This window comes from Dermacentor silvarum, chromosome 5, assembly GCF_013339745.2.
Source record: "Dermacentor silvarum isolate Dsil-2018 chromosome 5, BIME_Dsil_1.4, whole genome shotgun sequence".
Taxonomy (NCBI): Eukaryota; Metazoa; Arthropoda; class Arachnida; order Ixodida; family Ixodidae; genus Dermacentor; species Dermacentor silvarum.
The window spans coordinates 29,007,044-29,025,376 of record NC_051158.1 but is presented as its reverse complement, the minus strand read 5'-3'; the positions used below and the strand labels follow the sequence as shown (position 1 = coordinate 29,025,376).

General features: G+C 47.3%; 2 protein-coding genes across 2 annotated transcripts in view; both read left to right on the top strand.

Moving 5' to 3' along the window:
* LOC119453200 (uncharacterized) overlaps nt 1-18,333 on the top strand; it is a 50,235-nt gene that overhangs the window by 18,815 nt on the left and 13,087 nt on the right. Inside the window, exons 8-9 of the mRNA XM_049667633.1 lie at nt 2,561-2,809; nt 16,243-16,391. Of these exons, the coding sequence (XP_049523590.1) occupies nt 2,561-2,809; nt 16,243-16,391 (398 nt within the window). The remainder of the gene's footprint in view (nt 1-2,560; nt 2,810-16,242; nt 16,392-18,333) is intronic.
* On the top strand, nt 2,850-6,858 carry LOC125945575 (uncharacterized). Its single transcript, XM_049667634.1, has 2 exons — nt 2,850-3,151; nt 6,380-6,858. Exons 1-2 carry the CDS (start codon nt 3,039-3,041, stop codon nt 6,633-6,635), a joined length of 369 nt encoding a protein of 122 aa, XP_049523591.1. The 5' UTR covers nt 2,850-3,038; the 3' UTR covers nt 6,636-6,858.

Sequence of the window (18,333 nt, the reverse complement as noted above, 5' to 3'; positions counted from 1 at the left end):
CGATGGCATCCTCAAACTCAGCAAGGTCGCGAGCCAGTTTCTTCATCAGGCCCCACTTTTCTGCGAACGCCCTCATGACTTTCAACACACTAGCTGCGTCAGATACAGAAGGGTCATACAGAAATCTGACGTCACCGCATCATTCTGGGAAGCCACTAAGAAGGAAACGATCCATATATAACTGCTTCCACCATGCTGGTTTCCACATTCCTGGTGACGACAGTGAAAGTGTTCCAACGAGTCCAACAAAGCTGTCGTCGGTTTCTACAAAGTTTGGAGCGAGTTGCCAGCATTTCAAGAAGCCATTCATGGGTCAATAGCAAACAAGTTTGTCTCTGCAGATGTAGGTGTCATAACCATGGGGGCGCTTGAGAATGAGGACTTCATCGCCGATGTAGTGAATCGGGACGCTAGGGAAGGGAACAGTAGGGACAACTCAGATGTGCACCTACCTGCTCCTATGTGATGCGTGCGCTCGCCCTGTACCTGCACTTCGTCACGATGGTGGAAGGTTGCGTCCTCAGCTGCTCCAAGTCCTTGGACTATGTGAAAAAAAAAAAAGTGCATGCTCTTCGAGGCAACGAATATATTTAACCAGAGGACAATGTGGGACTATGTTGTGCCCGAGTAAAAGCAAAAGTAGGTCAATTTTGTCAATGAAATGCTGTTATAAATTGTGTGTGATTTTATGTTGTCTAATTATTTAGGACGTTTATGTCGAATTATGCCCTATAGTATCGAACTGATTAGTGTTTCCTTGTGAGTTCGATGTAACTGGGTTCATATAACCAGGTACAATAATTTATCTCATCTCTGTGCTTATGGCTTGAGACGTTCTTGTGGATTTATTTGCCTTTATTTTATTTATTTATTTTATTTATGAATACTGCAACCCTAACATAGGGTTTTAGCAGGGTGGGTATACATTTGCTAAATGTACAAATCGGCAAAACAAATAAATATAAAACAAGTAAGGCGAGTACATGCTTTCAGACAAGACAATGGATTGCAATAAACAGGCATAAATGAAATCAGCGCTACATTCAAGCTGACCACGAGTGGAGAATCGCTACAGTGATTGAAATAAACAGCAGGAGCGCATGTAATAGAATTCAGACACTCACTACTGGAGCAGTGCAGCAAAAAGGTTCAAGGATGACTGGGAAACAACTTCGTTACTAAGATTATTCCATTCTGTAATTGTCCTAGGGAAAAACGAATACTTGAATGTGTTATTACGGGTGGAGAATGGGGTTATTGTAAAAGCATGCCTCTGCCTTGTGGCATATCCTGTGGAGAAATGAAGTATATGTGATAAGTCTAACTTAAAATAACCTTTAACTAACTGAAAGAAAAATTTCAATCTCAATACTTTATTTCTTTGTGTAGGTGTTGGGAGGTTGGCTTTTGCTAATAAGCATGTTATTGAAGAACGGCCGAAACTGTTATAAATAAATTTAACAGCTCTCTTTTGAATTTTTTCCATTTCGCTGATATTTTTTCTAGTGTGAGGGTACCAAATTATGGATGCATAATCTAAAGTAGGTTGAACAATTGCCTTAAATGCAATAAGGCGAACGGCGGGAGTGGAGAGCTTGAGAGCTCGTCTAAGATAAAATAGTTTGTAATTGCACGAGCTTATTACAGTGTTAATATGTCTCGTCCAGTTAAGGTCATTCGAAATCCAAAGACCAAGGTACTTATAGTGTTGTACCTCCTGCAAAAAAACATTATTGGCTGAATATGCAAAATGAAGAGGGTTACGTTTGTGAGAAATTTTCATGAAAACAGTCTTTTTAAAATTAACTGACATCTGCCATTTATTGCACCAACGAATGACCTTTTGAAATGCATCATTTAAATGAATCTGGTCTTTATGGTTTTCTACTTCCGAGTACAGGATGCAGTCATCCGCATTTGCCTTTGCTGGCCTAATTTTCCAGTCGGTCCTATCTTTCTAAGTACAGAAGGCAATAAACTGGGCGCATGCATAACCATTTTGAAGTGTTGCATTTGTATCACTACATTTCGTTGAATATGATCAATTTGTGAAGTCACAAAGCTGTTTGAAGCTGGACGGATCAAGCCTATAGGCAGATCCATGCACAGTCAGACCTTGATAATAAAGAACCTCGATTTTACAAAATTCATGATGTAACGAAGTTTTTTGCTGCAAGTACAACTTTGTTATATTGAGGTTCGATTAATATTTATTGTTCCCATGCTGATTGAATGGCCATACTTGCAATTCACATAGACACTAGCACCCGATTTCCCTTTAGTAATTTTTGCTGGAAATTTCAGGCTTGCAGCCACTCACACGAGCCTCTTGGAACACCATACTTATTGTGCTGTGTCGTCAGCTAGTAGAGGGTGTTATTGTTATAAAAGCAAACCTATATTGTATGACCAAAAAAATCCACACTCTTTTTTTTTTTTTCATTACAAGGTGTTTTACTGTTCGGAAATCTGCAATGTGTACCCATGAGCAACACACTGTCGATAGTCTTGTAATTTATTATATTTTTGTAAGCAGTGATGTACGTACGTTCTGTAACAGATTGTTTCCCTGCAACCTGCCATTGGGGTCTTTGAGTGTCAGCTACACCTTCGCCGCAAGCCCGGACTGCTCCGACAGCCTCGACATCGCACTCATTTTGAAGGTTCAGACAGCGTCGGGCAAGAAGGAACAGTTCTCGTTGGGCGTCATCATCTCAAACCCCAGCGAGGAGCACTACGAGGTAACACGTGACGTTTCCGACAGGCCTGCTGAGAGTTCTGTTGGCACTGGCTGCAATTGGCAGACAAGGTATGTGGAGAAGAAAGCTTGATTCAACCCCATGAAGGATGGTTAAAGAAAAAAAAAAAACCTTTGTAAGGAGGGTAATGCAAGAGATGCACTAGCAGGTTTGACGAGTAGTTCAACATGTTGCTTTGTCTCACTGCTGTTATTAGCGCCATTTCTTGCATTAAAAGGCCTTCAATGTAACAATCACCAGCACATCTATCACGTGTAAAAAAATATTTGAGTACTTTTCATGATACAACGCACCATCTCAAACCCCAGCGAGGAGCACTACGAGGTAACACGTGACGTTTCCGACAGGCCTGCTGAGAGTTCTGTTGGCACTGGCTGCAATTGGCAGACAAGGTATGTGGAGAAGAAAGCTTGATTCAACCCCATGAAGGATGGTTAAAGAAGGAACAGGTTCTTTAACCTGTTTAACTTTTTAATTATGACAGCTGGCGTGATGTGACCTGGCCTTAATGTTTGTGGTGCATATTCAAAACATTTTCTGCAATGTTCGCCCTGTGTTTACGAAACGAACGGCATGCGCATTATTTGAGTTTTAGCGTGTCCTGTATTCCGGTAAACGCCTAGTACCCTTGCGCTTAGCGGAATACCGGACATGCTAAAGCTCTCTATTAGTGTCACAAAGCATTCTGGACAGGATATAACGAGCGCAGAGTTTTTAAGACAGGATGCATGATGGAAACGAAGACAAGATGCATGACGATTATCGTTTGGGGACAAGATACACCCCAAAGGGTGTTAACTTTAACCGTTATAAATGTCACGACTTACCAACAGCTATGTGACAATTAGAAAATCTTGAATCACTATCAAAAAGAAGGAAGGTCGCTAGGCTCAAGATGCTTCGTTCCGATATACTGTGGTAGGCTGGGAAGGCGACCTGGGGATGTCTTCGACAAAGGTACAACAAGAACATTCCGCCACAAACATATTGTAACGCCTTGGTTGAGGCGAAAGGAAGAAGAGGAGGACGAAGAATCCTTTGGTGTGCGGAGCGCAGAAAGAAACCGCGTTGCGTGGTTGAGCACCCAGCACCTCCACCACAAAACTGTTACGGATGAGGCGTGTTTATTTACAGGTGATGGATGAGAGTCTAGGAAAGCAGTCCAGCCGCGGTTTCTTTCTGCGCTCCGCACACCAAAGGATTCGTCGTCCTCCTCTTCTTCCTTTCGCCTCAACCAAGGCGTTACAATATGCATAATATTAAACCGATTTTCGCATGCGCCAAATGCATATAAGTATTCAGTTTTTCCAAAGATGAACGCCGAGTTGAATACATTAACAAAATGTTCTCATTTTCTTATGCCTCGTGAATGAATTGTATTGTACTGGAGTTGTATCCCACTTGCGTATTGTTGCGGATTTTGTTTTATTTTTTATTTGAAAATGTTGAAATGAATCATGTATGCGTTGATGGTTCTGTACTCGCTCTCCTGCTTGTACCTTAATTGGTCTGCAGTGTTTTAAATAAATAAAGATCTTTTTGAGAGTGTACTCAATACAATAGTGCACCCAGGATCTCTGCGCACCCAGTAGCGCACCCAGGGGGGGCGGGGGAGGGTTGAATTTCTGTGGTGGGGGGGGGGGGGGAAGCAAGCACTTTGCATAATATGCAATTTCCTTGCTTAAGCCAGAGGAATTCAACAGCAAATGAAATGCCTAATAATGATAGTTTTACGGTGATAGGCCAATAATGATAGTTACGGTGCATGCCGTAACTGCAAAACTCGGCCACAGGGTTGGTTACAACACCCCCCCCCCCCCTCGTTTGGTGCGCCACTGCTGGAAAGCGAAGCTTTATATATGTAATGAGTAAAAGATAACAGCAAAACCCAGGTCCTCTGTTAAACTGAGAACCTCATTGGTATACATTCAGTACAACAGAACATCACTAATTCATTTTCTGAGGAAAAAAAAGCATGTGATTCTATTCAAGATAAATTCTATTGATAAAAAAAAATATTTTCCACACCTTCATATACTATAACTGAGCTGTAATCAGTGCTGGCATACTAATTTTGTGTTCTATTTAATAAGAGTAGATCGCACTATATATATTGATTGTCATGTACCTATATATATAAGTTACTGATAGCTTGCTACATTCTTGTTAGGCAATGATAGGAGACTGCCGAGCATGTGCAGCACTGTATTTTTTTGCCCAAAATTTGTAAGCATCAAACTCTGTGAAAAGTTTTCTCAAATTCGATATTCGATTCAATGTACAACTTTTCTTTTTTTCTTGATTTGATTTGGTATTTCATTTGAAATATGCAATTCGGTATTCGCATACCCCTAATTTTTACTGCTCGACAATGACCCAAAAGAGTTTGAAATTTGTGACTTAACACTGATGTGTTGGAGCTGGGGCTTCAGCACAAAATACAATAAGTAAATGTCTGACCTTCATGTTTTACAGTGTAAGCTGTTGTGGGCCCATTCCAATAGCCGTTTCGGTTCGCGATGATGCCGCTGCCAAAGTTTGGCCGTAACAGCTATCGCCGGAAATGCGAAAAAAAGTACCTGCTCTCCGCTGGGATCGAACCCAGGCCCGCTGCGTGGGAGTCGGATACTTTACCACTGAGCCACGCAAGCGCTTGCTACCAGGCAACAGAAATATTGCCTTTAAACGTACCCTGTAGACAGGCGCGCAGGCGCAGACGAACCGAGCCTCTGCCAGTATGGTGACGCCATCTAGTTAAAGTGCCTGCAACCGCTGCGCGTGCGCAGGCGCAGACGACGAGATGCGATTCAGACCAGGCACGCAATCAACGCTATCCTGATCTTAGATGTGCACTACGTATTCTGGGTACCTCTTCGGTACACGTTATGACGTCTCCTCTCAAGGTACGAACCGCTGCTGAAGAAACGAATTGTAGAGCTACGTGCGTGGCTACAACCAGGCATCATCGGGCTCAGCAGACTGCTGTGCAGAGAGCATTACAAGCCGCAGCTCGCCGTCGACGCCGGGCGGACAGTTCAGATCCTTCTCGTCAAAATAGAGGCGAAGACACTTTGCCGCGAAGACCCTGTTGTGCGTGGTGCCGAAATTGGAGCTACTCTTGCGCCGCTCAACCAGCTTACGTTGTGACTGTGCTGCGTGTGCCGCGCAGGCCTGTGACTTTTTCTCTTACTGTCAACCTCGCGCTGCAAAACTAACGAAAATGGAGTTTTCAAAGAGTACTTTATCAGTCTAAACCCAATTCAGTTTCTCTCCTCAGTATGCCTTTAATTTGTACCCATAATCAAAATTATGCAAACCAGTTGGGTTCAAGAAAAAAAGAAAGAAAGGCAACTTTCTTGGCAACTCAGGCAGACCACCCGTAACTGAAGAATTCACTGCGCTGTTTGCAATGCGTAGTCTGAAGTGCGGTCTTTGCTTTCAGGTTAAATACCAAAGGCAGTGAGGACATTCAGTTTATTCGCAGAACCCATGGTCAGCACATTCTTTGACCGCTGGTGCACATCTATTCCCCTGTGCTCACCATGATTTGAGGGACTTGAGGACCTTGCACATCTATTCTGACGAGCACCTCACTTCCTCTCAACCCTTGTTGCTTTCAGGAAGTACCTCGTCAAGGATTTGAAGAATGACCATGGTGCCACTCTCGAAGAGATCGGCGTCTCCTTGTTGTCCTTTGATTGGACGGTTGCCGGTAGTTGCCTGTTGGGAAAACTCATCTTGAAACGACCAGACGACTCATCTGAAAATGAGGCCGTGCACAACAGCTCCAGCAATGAAGGTTTGGAAGACTCCGTGCCCGACATAGGGGCACGGAGCGATGGAGCCGAGCCGCACACGAAGCGTCAGCGAGTTTAGGACAGCGAGACCAGTGGTGTGAACTTGAAACTGTTAAATGATTGGCCTGATACCACGACGTCGACTGCCAATAGCACCTGCCACGTGGCACAGGATGATTTTATACATTAAATGAGTTGCAGCCTGCTGACCCAGAAATTGAGTGTGTCTGATTGCAACACAGTAGACTGCCGATAAATCGTACTTGGGAAATTCGAAATTCCAGTACCGACGTGAAATTTCTACTTGTAGCTGTTTTTTTTTTTTTGCATCAAACGAAGGTGCAAGTCCTCTGAATAAAAAAAGAATATCACTGGAAAGCATCAGAGCTTCATATATAATTTACCGTACTACTGCAGAACCCCAGTGATACGTTAGGTGACAAAGGAAGAACAATGCAAGGTTCAGCAAAATGAAATATAGTAAAACTGTGTTATAACAAAGTTGAAGAGAAAGGCAAAATTACTTTTTTATATCTATTACATAATTATATTCATTACTGCAAGCACTGCAACATGGAAATATAAAGGGGGAATTTCACTTCGTGTTATCCGTTATTTCATTATATCCAGTTAATCATAATGAGGCTTAATCACATATCTCAACACATGTGGTAGGCGCATATGAAGCGCCCATGAGTAAAGAACACTGAGAGGGCGGCGTAAACTTAAACTGTTCAACGATTGTCCTGATGCCGCGAGGCAGTGTAACCAACTTTGGCTACCAACACCACCTGTCATGTGCAGCAATGCACAATATGATTTTATACATTAGTTGAATCACAGCCTGCTCGCCGAGAAATCAACACAGCAGACTGGTAATAAATCACTTAGGGTAACTCGAAATTGCAGTTAAAGAACCGACAGGACATTCTCGAGTTTTCTTTTTTTTTTTTTTACAGAATGAAGTTGCAGACCTTCTAAATACTAGAATAGCTACTGTAATGCAATGGAATTCCAGTGGTACATATCTTTAATGGTCCAAAGACGGTTAATACACGATCCGAGAAAACGTAACATCCAATAACGCGGGCAACACTGCAGCTGAAGCAGAAAACTCGCACAAAGCCTAATTCGAAGTTGAATAGAAAGCCAGCAAACTGTTGAAAACTTGACAAATAGAGCTCACTAATGCTGCCTTGTAGTCACGTTGACCGCTGAACGAATTTGGGGGCAGTCGTAGCCGGTAATCACCCCAGATGAAGCTCGTAGTTTCAGTCACATTTTCCGGAGGGTCACTGCTCTGGATACACCAGTGGTCCACCTCACTGTATGAGACGCAGATGGAAGGAAGGGGAAGCAGGAGGGCCATGTGCTGGCTCTCTATTAATCTTTGTAACCGCAGTTGAGGCAGTTCACATCATCTTTGCTTTCGACGTCACAAGCTGATGGCGGTCCTACACATGGCAGGCGGTGCAAAATCGCGGTTTTCAGCAGCAACATGAAACAGTCAAAGTAGAGTGTGGCTTTGGGCTAGTTGGCTCTGCATTCGTGTGACCAGCGCAGAGCTTGAGACGAAACAGTTACCACAACGAGAACAAGTGCCTGTGCTCGTCTTGAGTGTTTCATCTCGCGTTACATGCTGGTTGTAATAATGACCAATTCAGGCGCCCCTCACGGTGATGCTGCATTTATTGGTGCACAGTTGCAGTTTCTATGTAACAACCGGGAAGGGAAATGGAACAAACAGGAAGCTAACAAACATGATCATATGGAAACTAAACGTGACCTGTGTTTCGTGGCGTAAAAGCCGGAAAAATGTAACAATACCCTCGCAATGAGTTTTTACCATACTTGTTTCTTTGAACCAATTTTGGTTTTGGTGACCAGGGGGTGGGCGTCAAGGCATTACGACACGCTGGCTTACTCTGTTCTTGTGATCGCTGCAGTTGCCATATGCGACTGAAGCGATATGTGCCACAGTCTTTGACCTCTGAAATGGAAACTATGGAAGACTGCAGAACATGTAGCTCCCAGGCACACATCCCTAAAGACGAAGTGCACAAACGGAGTGTTTTACTTTAATGGCATTTAAGTTTCTAACCTTTAATATTGCAGAAGAAAATTATGGGTGCCAAGAGGATGTAAACGCAGTTGAGGGCAGCAATGCATTAAATGGAGCAATGGAATTGTGGAATTGTCAGGCACAAGATGGGCATGGCCGATGCGGTACAGGAGAAGATGGCAATCGCTTCTGGCAGGAGCCTTCGTCTCGCGCCGAACCTAAATCAACATCTAAGAATGACCATTCTAATACGTGGCTAAGCTATATGCAAAATCTGCTTATTAAGGGTGTGTGCACTTCTTTCTGCGTCAGAAAATGTGCCTATTAGCAACAATTAACTCGGTGATTTCAACGTATGGTAGGTCGTGTGCGTCAAAACCAGAATCAGGTTTAAAAAGAAATAGAAACCATCGTGGTTATTGTCTATGTAAGCGAATAACTGAGTGCAGTTCGGGGCCACACTTTCGAGCATAGCGGAGGCCAGGCCCGTAGCCAGGAATTTTTTTCGCGGGGGGGAGGCCCACTTGCTGAAGGCCTCGACTATTTTATGAAAGCACCCATTTTCAGCAACTATTTTCGGTAAAAATCGCAGTATGTAAATTATGTGACTTTTAACGGCGAAATAAGGGGAACCGAGGGGCTTTATTTATGCTGTCTTGGTTTATGTCTGTTGGCTTTATGTGGTTTTAACAGCGAAGCTGTTCACAAGCCAGCCGAAATTTGTGGTTCGTATCAAGAAACTATCACGAAATAAAATAACTTTCTCGCCGAGACGGGATATGAACCCGCGAACCGCCGGTCCCAAGGCGAGTGTCTTAACCACGGCCAGGCTCGACTGGCGCACAAGCCAGCGCGCGCGCCAGTCGAGCCCGGCCGTGGCCACGCTAGCAGCGCATGCATTTATGCGACCCATATGATTGCGTTCGAGCTTCGTCGTCTTCGTCCACAGCTGGCGCGTTCGTACGCTCGCGCTCTGCGAGGTGAAGAGGTTTTGCGCGCTATGAGAGGGAGAGAGATAGAGACGTATTCAGGGAGCGGGTCTCCTGCTGGAACCAAGGAGGTTTAAAAAAAACGGAAACTGAGCGGCGAATGCACAGCGCATACAAAGGTCAGAGCCGTGCGGAGATAAGAGACGGAGCGGGCGAGCGACGAGCGCGGTTGTTGGCAGAGTAGAAGTGCGCCCCCCCCCCCCCCCCCGCTCCCTCCCGCGCTGCCTTCCCGCTTCCTTGCTTGCGCGTGGAAGATTGAGTCGGAAGTTCCCCTTGCGCCCGGTTGCAAGATAGGCCTTTGGTGCCGGAGCGCAGCGTCGCCCCGCCTCCCTCCCTCCCATACCCCCGCGGCGTTCGCTCTCCGTGATAGCGCGCGTCCTCCGCACGCTTCCGTTCGGGCATACGGCGCGCGGCGAAGATTTTATCTATACGGAACCTCACGGCGACGGCGACGACGACTAATAAATAAATAACTTTTTTTAAACCTCCTTGGCTGGAACGTGGTGTCGACATTGGAACGCGGTTTCGGTGTTGCAAGCTGCGCTATGGAACGCACAGTGACGGCCGTAAGTCCGAGCAACGCCTCCTATAAAGAAATTATCATCATCATGAGTAATAATATGAAAAGTTCGCGCGCACTTCCGGAAAATGCTGGACTACGACTGACTACGATCGCCCAGCTTTGCTGTGCGCATTTCTACATTTCTACACATTTCTACATTTGAGTCTCTACCACGCCATACACCCTGCGCTGTATTCCTATATAAATGCCCACATTGCGATTAATGCTCAATGCTTTACCAATTACATGGTATGGGCTTGCGCAAACACACCACAGCTCACACCCATAACACACCCCACCATACGGCAATGGAAGGCAGCGCTGTCCAGCTCCGACGCTCAACCTGGTCACCCGAGCGAGAAGTGCAGCTATGCCCCCTGGACTCCTTGACTGAGGGGACCACCCACTGCTGAGCGGAGGAACTACCTACACTCATGTGCTCTTTTTCATAAAGTTTATTCTCTCTCTGTATATCTCTCCTAATAATATAATATTTTATACGGACGCTTCGTGTCAATAGATTTCATGAATAAAAATAAAACAGCGTTACTCAGAGCCAAAAGTAAAAAGACATTCGGCTTATGTACGCAGCGCCGTAGGACATAGGCACGGGAAGATCTGCTCAGTCTTGCACACGGTGAGCAGCTGTTGACAGCTGTCTTTGCGCAGCGGGTTGGCGGTAGCTCTGCTGGAGAACGCCCCCCCCCCCCCCCCCACACACACACACACATCAAAATTTCGGCGGGGGGCGGGGGGGGGGGGGGCTACGGGCTTGGCGGAGGCGCTCTTGCTCTAGCCTTTATTGCTCTTCCAACTCTTCTAGTTTAAGGGGGGAGGGGGGTAGGGAGGCCTTTTATAGCACTAATAATAGCACATTTCAAAACCTTACATATATTTAAGCGATAAAGGGCTGGCGAAGATAGATAACTGCGGTTGTTGGCAGAGTAGAAGTGCGCCCCCCCCCCCCGCTCCCTCCCGCGCTGCCTTCCCGCTTCCTTGCTTGCGCGTGGAAGATTGAGTGGGAAGTTCCCCTTGCGCCCAGTTGCAAGATAGGCCTTTGGTGCCGGAGCGACGCTTCTAAGCCATTCTAGAAAGCCATTCGCCTCACAGCGAGGTGAAATCAGCCACTTTCACGTGTGCGAGGTCAGAAGAGAAGGAAGGAACACATCATGTGTGTTCAAACCCCGCGATTCTTGGCCCATCTCCCGCTGTGGGTACGCGCCATCTCTTGAAGGCTCATCATCATCAGCAACACGTAGGGTCTCCCGAGCTCGCGATAGCGTGCTAGAAGAAGTAAAAGCTCAGAGGCGCGCTGCCGTTCGAGGTCTCGGATCTACTCGATTACCCAGCGCCGGCTGCCGTTCTTGAGATGGGCATCCCGTTTTCGCTGGAGGCCAGGCGCGGCGCTCCCATCATCAGGGAAGTCAAATGGGTGCCCGATCGGGAGGTCGCGCCGCTTAAGACGCTTGACGAACTGCTCAAGTTCAAGGAGCAGCCTCTTCTGTGCGCCGTGGAACCGCTCTCGGACGCCGTCAAGCGCGGTAAGCCTGGCGACCCGCGGACCATCTTCTGCCACGACATGGGCGGCGGCTACTGGGAGGACAGGTGAGGAGGACTTGAAGCTGAACGCGCGGTTGATAGCCCGCGCAGTTAGGACGCGCCCTGGCTCAACTGTTCTCGCGATCGAGATAGTGCTCGCGCCAGTGGCGCACCGACGGGGGGATTTCGGGGATTGTAACTCCCCCCCCCCCCCGCCCCCCTTTTGTTTAACCCCTTTTCTTTCCTTGCGCCGTTGAACACTGCAACTAAGATTTAAGACGCGCAATCGTCTGCACATTCGCAAACTTGCGCAAAAAGCGCATTTTTTGACAATAGAGAGTTTTAGATTAGGGGGACGCAAGCGTAGGGGCCCGCTAGCGTTTGGGGCCGCGATACTGCGCACGCGCAGACGGGCCTGCGCGTGCGCAGTACCGCGGCCCCAAACGCTAGCGGGCCCCTACGCTTGCGTCCCCCTAATCTAAAACTCTCTATTGTCAAAAAATGCGCTAGGGTCCCGTGAAGAAATGGAAATTAGTGCTTTTTCGATGGTATTGGCAAACTAAGCCAAACTGTCTACCCCCCCCCCCCCTCCCCCCGGCAGAGATCCTGTAGCGCACCCTCTTAGGCGCGGGGTATGGTGGACACTCAAGTTCCACCACCTTGGGCGTTCTGAGCCAATCAGCGCTAACAATATGGGGGGGGATAGTCGACAGTATGGCGGAATTTGAAAGTGTGAAAGCAGAGCCAGATCGCATAGCTTAGCGAGCGGATGAATAGTATCTTGGAATCTTGTAGGAAGCGTTGGGCGTTCACGATGCCCTCTAGTCAGCGTTCATTTCGCGGCAAGCGTTCTGTTTCTGCGCATATATAGTACAACTGTGAATGCCGTATCATGGCCAGTCAGGAGCGCGTGTCTGTCGTCTGGGCTAGTCTGGGCAGACGAGCGTTCCGGACAAGTCGTGGCCGTATGCGTTCGCTGCCGTGTATCGGGCAGCTCTCCGTATATCAGATTCAAACAAGCAACGGCCGCGCTTGAACGCTAGCGCGCCCAGTGAGCCACCGACGTCCTTTCAATATCCAGAGGTGATCCATTCGTGTACGTCACGTCATATAGCACCTAATGGACGTCCTATCAACAAGTATGTAAACAAATTTTTATTGCGATAGCAATTATATGGACACTCAAAAGCAGATTTCTGCCGTCGCCGTCGCCGTTGCCGTGAGGTTCCGTATGACGTCAATGGAGATGAAATTGTCGCCGCGCGCCGAACGCTGTATGTGCGAGTGAAAGGGCGCAAGGGGCGCGTGCTTTCACGGGGAGTGAACGCACGGCGGAGAACAAACGCGCGTTCTCCGCCGTGCTCCCTTAAGGGCTGCAGAAGTAGGCGTCTCTTTCCTCCTTTACAATCACCATATATGTAGAGCAAACGCGCCTTCTTCCGACGCGCGAAAGGCCGTGGGAGAGGGGGGGGGAAGGGAGGCGACGTTTAGCTGCGGCACCAAGTGCCTATTTTTATCAGAGGCTCCGGCAACAGTCACCAACGCCGCACGCATTTTGAGCGAACGCGGGCAAAACGCCGACGGCGTCGAAAACAGTTCTGCGTGTTGCCGGTGCTGCTGCATGTCCAAGTTTATACAGCTGATAAAGCTAATATCATTACTCCGTAACTCTCTACAAATTTGCTATCGCAATTGATGCTTCGCCTTTCAGGTGAAACTGCGACAACTTTTTATTGCGATAGCAATTATATGGACACTCAAAAGCAGATTTCTGCCGTCGGCGTCGCCGTAGCCGTCGCCGTCGCCGTGAGGTTCCGTATGACGTCAATGGAGATGAAATCGTCGCCGCGCGCCGCCGAACGCTGTATGTGCGAGTGAAAGGGAACGAGGTACGCGCGCTTTCACGGGGAGTGAACGCACGGCGGAGAACAAACGCGCGTTCTGTGCCGTGCTCCCTTAAGGGCTGCAGAAGTAGGCGTCTCTTTCCTCCTTTACAATCAGCATATATGTAGAGCAAACGCGGCTTCTGACGCACGAAAGCCCGTGGGGGGGGGGGGGGGGGGGCAGGGAAGGGAGGCGACGTTTAGCTGCGGCACTAAGTGCCTATTTATATCAGAGGCTCCGGCAACAGTCACCAACGCCGCACGCATTTTGTGCGAACGCGGGCAAAACGCCGACGGCGTCGACAACAGTACTGTGTGTTGCCGGTGCTGCTGCATGTCCAAGTTTGTACAGCGGATAAAACTACTATCCTTACTCCGTATAGCGCTCTACTAAGTTGCTATCGCAATTGATGCTTCGCCTTTCGGGTGAAACTGCGGCAACTTTTTTTTACTGTCGCCGTCGTAGTGAGCTTCCGTATAAAGTGCAAGGGTGATAAAATCGTCGCCGCGCGCCGTATGCTGTATGTGCGAGTAAAAGCGTGCGAGGATGAGTCGGCGATCGCGGCTCGATCTCTCGGACGCAAGGGAGGGAAGCGGCAAGGAAACGCGCTGTCTTGCGTCGCGCGCGACGGTCCGGGTGGAGGGTCGTTCCACTACGGAAGCCCGCGAATACACGCAGAAAGAAGCCCGCGAATACACGCAGAGTTGCCGCGCGACTGGCCGCTCGAGGCACTTTGCGTGCATTTGCGGGCTTCTTTCACGCTCGGAGAAAAACACTTTTATTCAGCACGTATTGAACAACAGAAAGCTGTATCGGGAGTTTTTCATGTTACTCTACAACTTTCTTATTGACACTTTGATAATTATAGGACAGTACTTCTCGATTTAGATAATTAATTACAATTACCTAATTAAATCTCAGTAACGAAAAAATTACTGGTGGCAACTCCACTGTACTGGAAACAATACACACTAGGTTTGCTTCGCCTAACACCGTTCCTCTTTTTTAAAATCGTGCTGCGTGATAGCTGGGACACCCTGTATATATATATATATATATATATATATATATATATATATATATATATATATGGGAACGCTCACATGATTAGCGGCATCACGGCTATAACTGAGGACCAAGACGACGGACGCGCGAGTTGCGGCTGGGCGCCCTTGTGCGCGGCCGGCGTGGACTGTGAGATCGAGCCGTTTCCCGCATTCCGTAACGTCGGGCCCCGGCTGCGTTCCGGGATGGACCATGGTCGTGGGGAAGGCTGACGGCGCCCGTTCCACAGCCAGCAGCGACTCTATAACCCGGCCTAGTGCGTGACCATTTCCGTGGTGCGAGCTGCACCTCTGAGGTTCAGTGACGAGCGCTTCCGCCGGCTCGTCCTCCGTCGCCGTCATCGAGCCTGGCGTGTGACCTGCGGTGCGGTGGAGTCTCTGTGGTGGCAAGGCATGACAAGCCAAGGCGGCGCCTCCCTCCGGCGACCTTCTGCGTGCACTCGTGAGAACGAGGTCGGAGAGGAAAACCAGACCATGCAGCTATGTGTTCGTCAGGGGACGGTTTAGGGCCTTCGGGTTCCTGCAAGACCTCAACTTCGAGCCTGCACCACCTGGTCTGCCCAATCTTCGCGAGGAGTCCGTCCTGGAAGCCAGCCAGTTTTAGGGCCTGCGGTTTCCTGGAAGCCCTTGGTGACTCGGACGTTGCCGGCTCAGCCGATCCTGGTTCGTTGCATAGTCTACAAGGTTCGCCCGCCGGTAGGGGTGTCATGCCGTCACTGCCAGCCACCGTGGGCCAGTGCCGTCAACGCCTTCGCAGAGGGAGGGGCAATGGGGGGAACGCCTACATGATTAGCGGCATCAGCACCAACCGTGGACGAAGATGATGACAGACGCGCGAGCAGTGGCACGACGGACGCGCGAGCTGCGGCCGGGTACCCTTAATTGGGCGTGGCCGGCGCAGACTGGAGCCTGCTTTATCGCGACGTATAGGCCAAGGTTAATTTTACGCCACCCTACTACGTCACGGGGGTGTTTCAATTGCGAATCGCGCTTCGCAGTGCTGTATGCCTAATCAAATAATATTGAATTAATAATGTGACACCAGTTATTCTGGTCAACATGACCGCTTTGAAATGTAGAAACACGGAACTAGACATGTATGACGTTTTCCTTCAACTTTCCAATGTAAACATGTGCCGTACAATTTCTAACAAAGGACGTAATTAATGTAATTGGTTAACTTGGGAATGCATTGCTTCGGTTTTTCATGCAGTAATGTCCGCCTGGGCAGATAATTGATCTGTATAGTGATAGTATGGGAGACATTCGTTGGCTTCTAAAAAATGTTCGAAGTAAAAACACCGGACTATATTATATTGCAATATATTATAGTAACTGATACAGATTACGTATAGACTAAAATCTATCCAATAGAAATTGATATTGGATTAATAGGTAACTAATAATCAATTATACTATAGTCTTGTAGACATTTCAAATTCGTCCAATACAAAACTTTGACAATGCCAGTATTGGAATTTTTGCTAGCACTAGGCTGGAGCTAAGAACTATAGGCTATCAGCTTTATCCTGCAGTTTACACACGCAATCATGCTTGCCTGACTTTCACGTTGACTGCCACTGCAGATTCATTCATGGCTGTGAAGAGGCCAACGTCTACCGGTTTCACCACTGGCAAATAATTGACACGTTCATCTATTACTCCCACCACATGGTCACGATTCCTCCTCCGGGCTGGATTTCAGCCGCACACAAGCACGGCGTCAAAGTTCTAGGTGAGAAGTTTCAAGTTTAACACCAACTAGTATACAGTTGACTTTTGGTATCGTCCAAACTGAAGATAATCTTAAATTGAATTTAATTAAACCAAACGGTGGAGTCTATATTTGGCCTGCTTTGCTCTCACTTTGTGGTGGAGCCAGTCATAAAATTGATGCTATTGGTCATAAATGGATATTGTTGGCTTGCTAGAGGGCAGAAAACCGTACGTGACTGAGCCTAGGTAACATTTACAAAGTGCGAAGAGCCAGAATGTGCGCGCCCCCACTGGCCCACCACACATTTATTCATTCATTTATTTATGTACCGTGCACGTTTTACAGGGGAAGGCCTTGGCGATGGTGCATGTTGGTGCACTTCAAAAAATGTAGACATTTGGATTTGTGTTGGCCATTAGGACTACTGTAACATATATAGAGCAAGTGCCCCCACCCGAGTAAGCATCCCTCTCCAAGATTTGCTAACTTCAACTGTCACCTATTTCCGAGCCAGCATGGAAGGGGTGGGGGGGCGAGTTTGTTTGCTCGGAATTATACAGATGGTAAAGTCGCCGTTTTTGGCAACATTTATCCTAACGCCATAGATTTATGTGAAAAGTAAAGCATCTGTTTGACTGCTAGATTGACGATATAGGCACACAGAAAGCACTGAACAATAGATCAGTGCTTTCGGTGTACCTATATTGCATAATTGCATACTCTCTGGGTACCTAGATTGCATAATTGCAATATATAAATTCATCCCAGATATCCGATAAGCAAAGCTTTCGTGAAGGGGTTAAATAAATGTCAGGCAAAACTGACTATATATTCTACGCAGTTTTGCACCATAGCGATTGCCAGTGACTACTGCCAGTGAATACCGCAAGACGCGGAGACCCCCCCCCCCCCCCTCCCCACGTGATCGCGTATCAATGTCTCAGTGATTGGCTTCGGGACTGTAGGGTGAGCCGATCCTGGCGACAGTGCTACAGGAAACTGCACTTGAAGAAATACCAACGAAACATGCGCCAATCCCCGAACCCTAGGAAAGTAGGCTTAGGTTTGCTTTATTAAAGGAATTGTACTCTTGTTGACGTATATTTATTACAATGAGAATATTTAGCACTATTTGCTTTATCACTGCATATAATTTCAAAGAAAAGAAAGCCAGCAGCCAGGACATCTGGAGGGGTAGTAAATATATAGTGGGGCGCTCTCCTGTGTGTGAGATATTCGGCAAGAGAGCAGCAGCACCCAAAGCCATGGTCAGAAAAGTCCTGGATGGTTCGCGGAAGAAGCTTCGCCTTAAAACCATAATTAAAGTCGGTAACATACATACTGATGGGCAAACCTGTAAGATTAAACCATCCCACAAGTCTGCAAAAATACAGCTGTCATGTCTCTATGCCCGCAGTTCTAGTTCTACGTCAATTCAAGCACGACCAGCGGGTGCGTACGTGTGTTCTCATGAAAACTGCTTGGGAATGTATATTGTATTGGCATATATCCAGCCCGCCACAGATGCAAATGGGCGCAACTTCGAGTTGGTGCTGTTGACCTGGTCTTCACGAATTCAAATGACTGAATATCAATTTGTACGTACCTGTTCTAGTAGTACATCTGTTCAGTGGCCTGAGTGTGGAAATAAAGACAGCTATTCGCATTGAAATTCGCGTTTTCGAAATTGCACGGCAATAATCATGCCTCCAAAGCTATTTATTATGACACACTGTCCTCTTTCACTAAAATTTGTACATTCTTGCGCTCCATTTCATTTCCTTGCGATGTGATCACGAGTTTAGACATCAATGCTGTCGTGGTGATGTTTTCCGCAAATAATTTTTCCCGCTTACTTCAACGCACTGGAATAAGCATCCCGAGAGTATATAGTTCAATGTAAAACTTGCTCTGAGTATCAGTTGTTTTTATCGTAGTAAGCGCATATCATTGCGTTTCG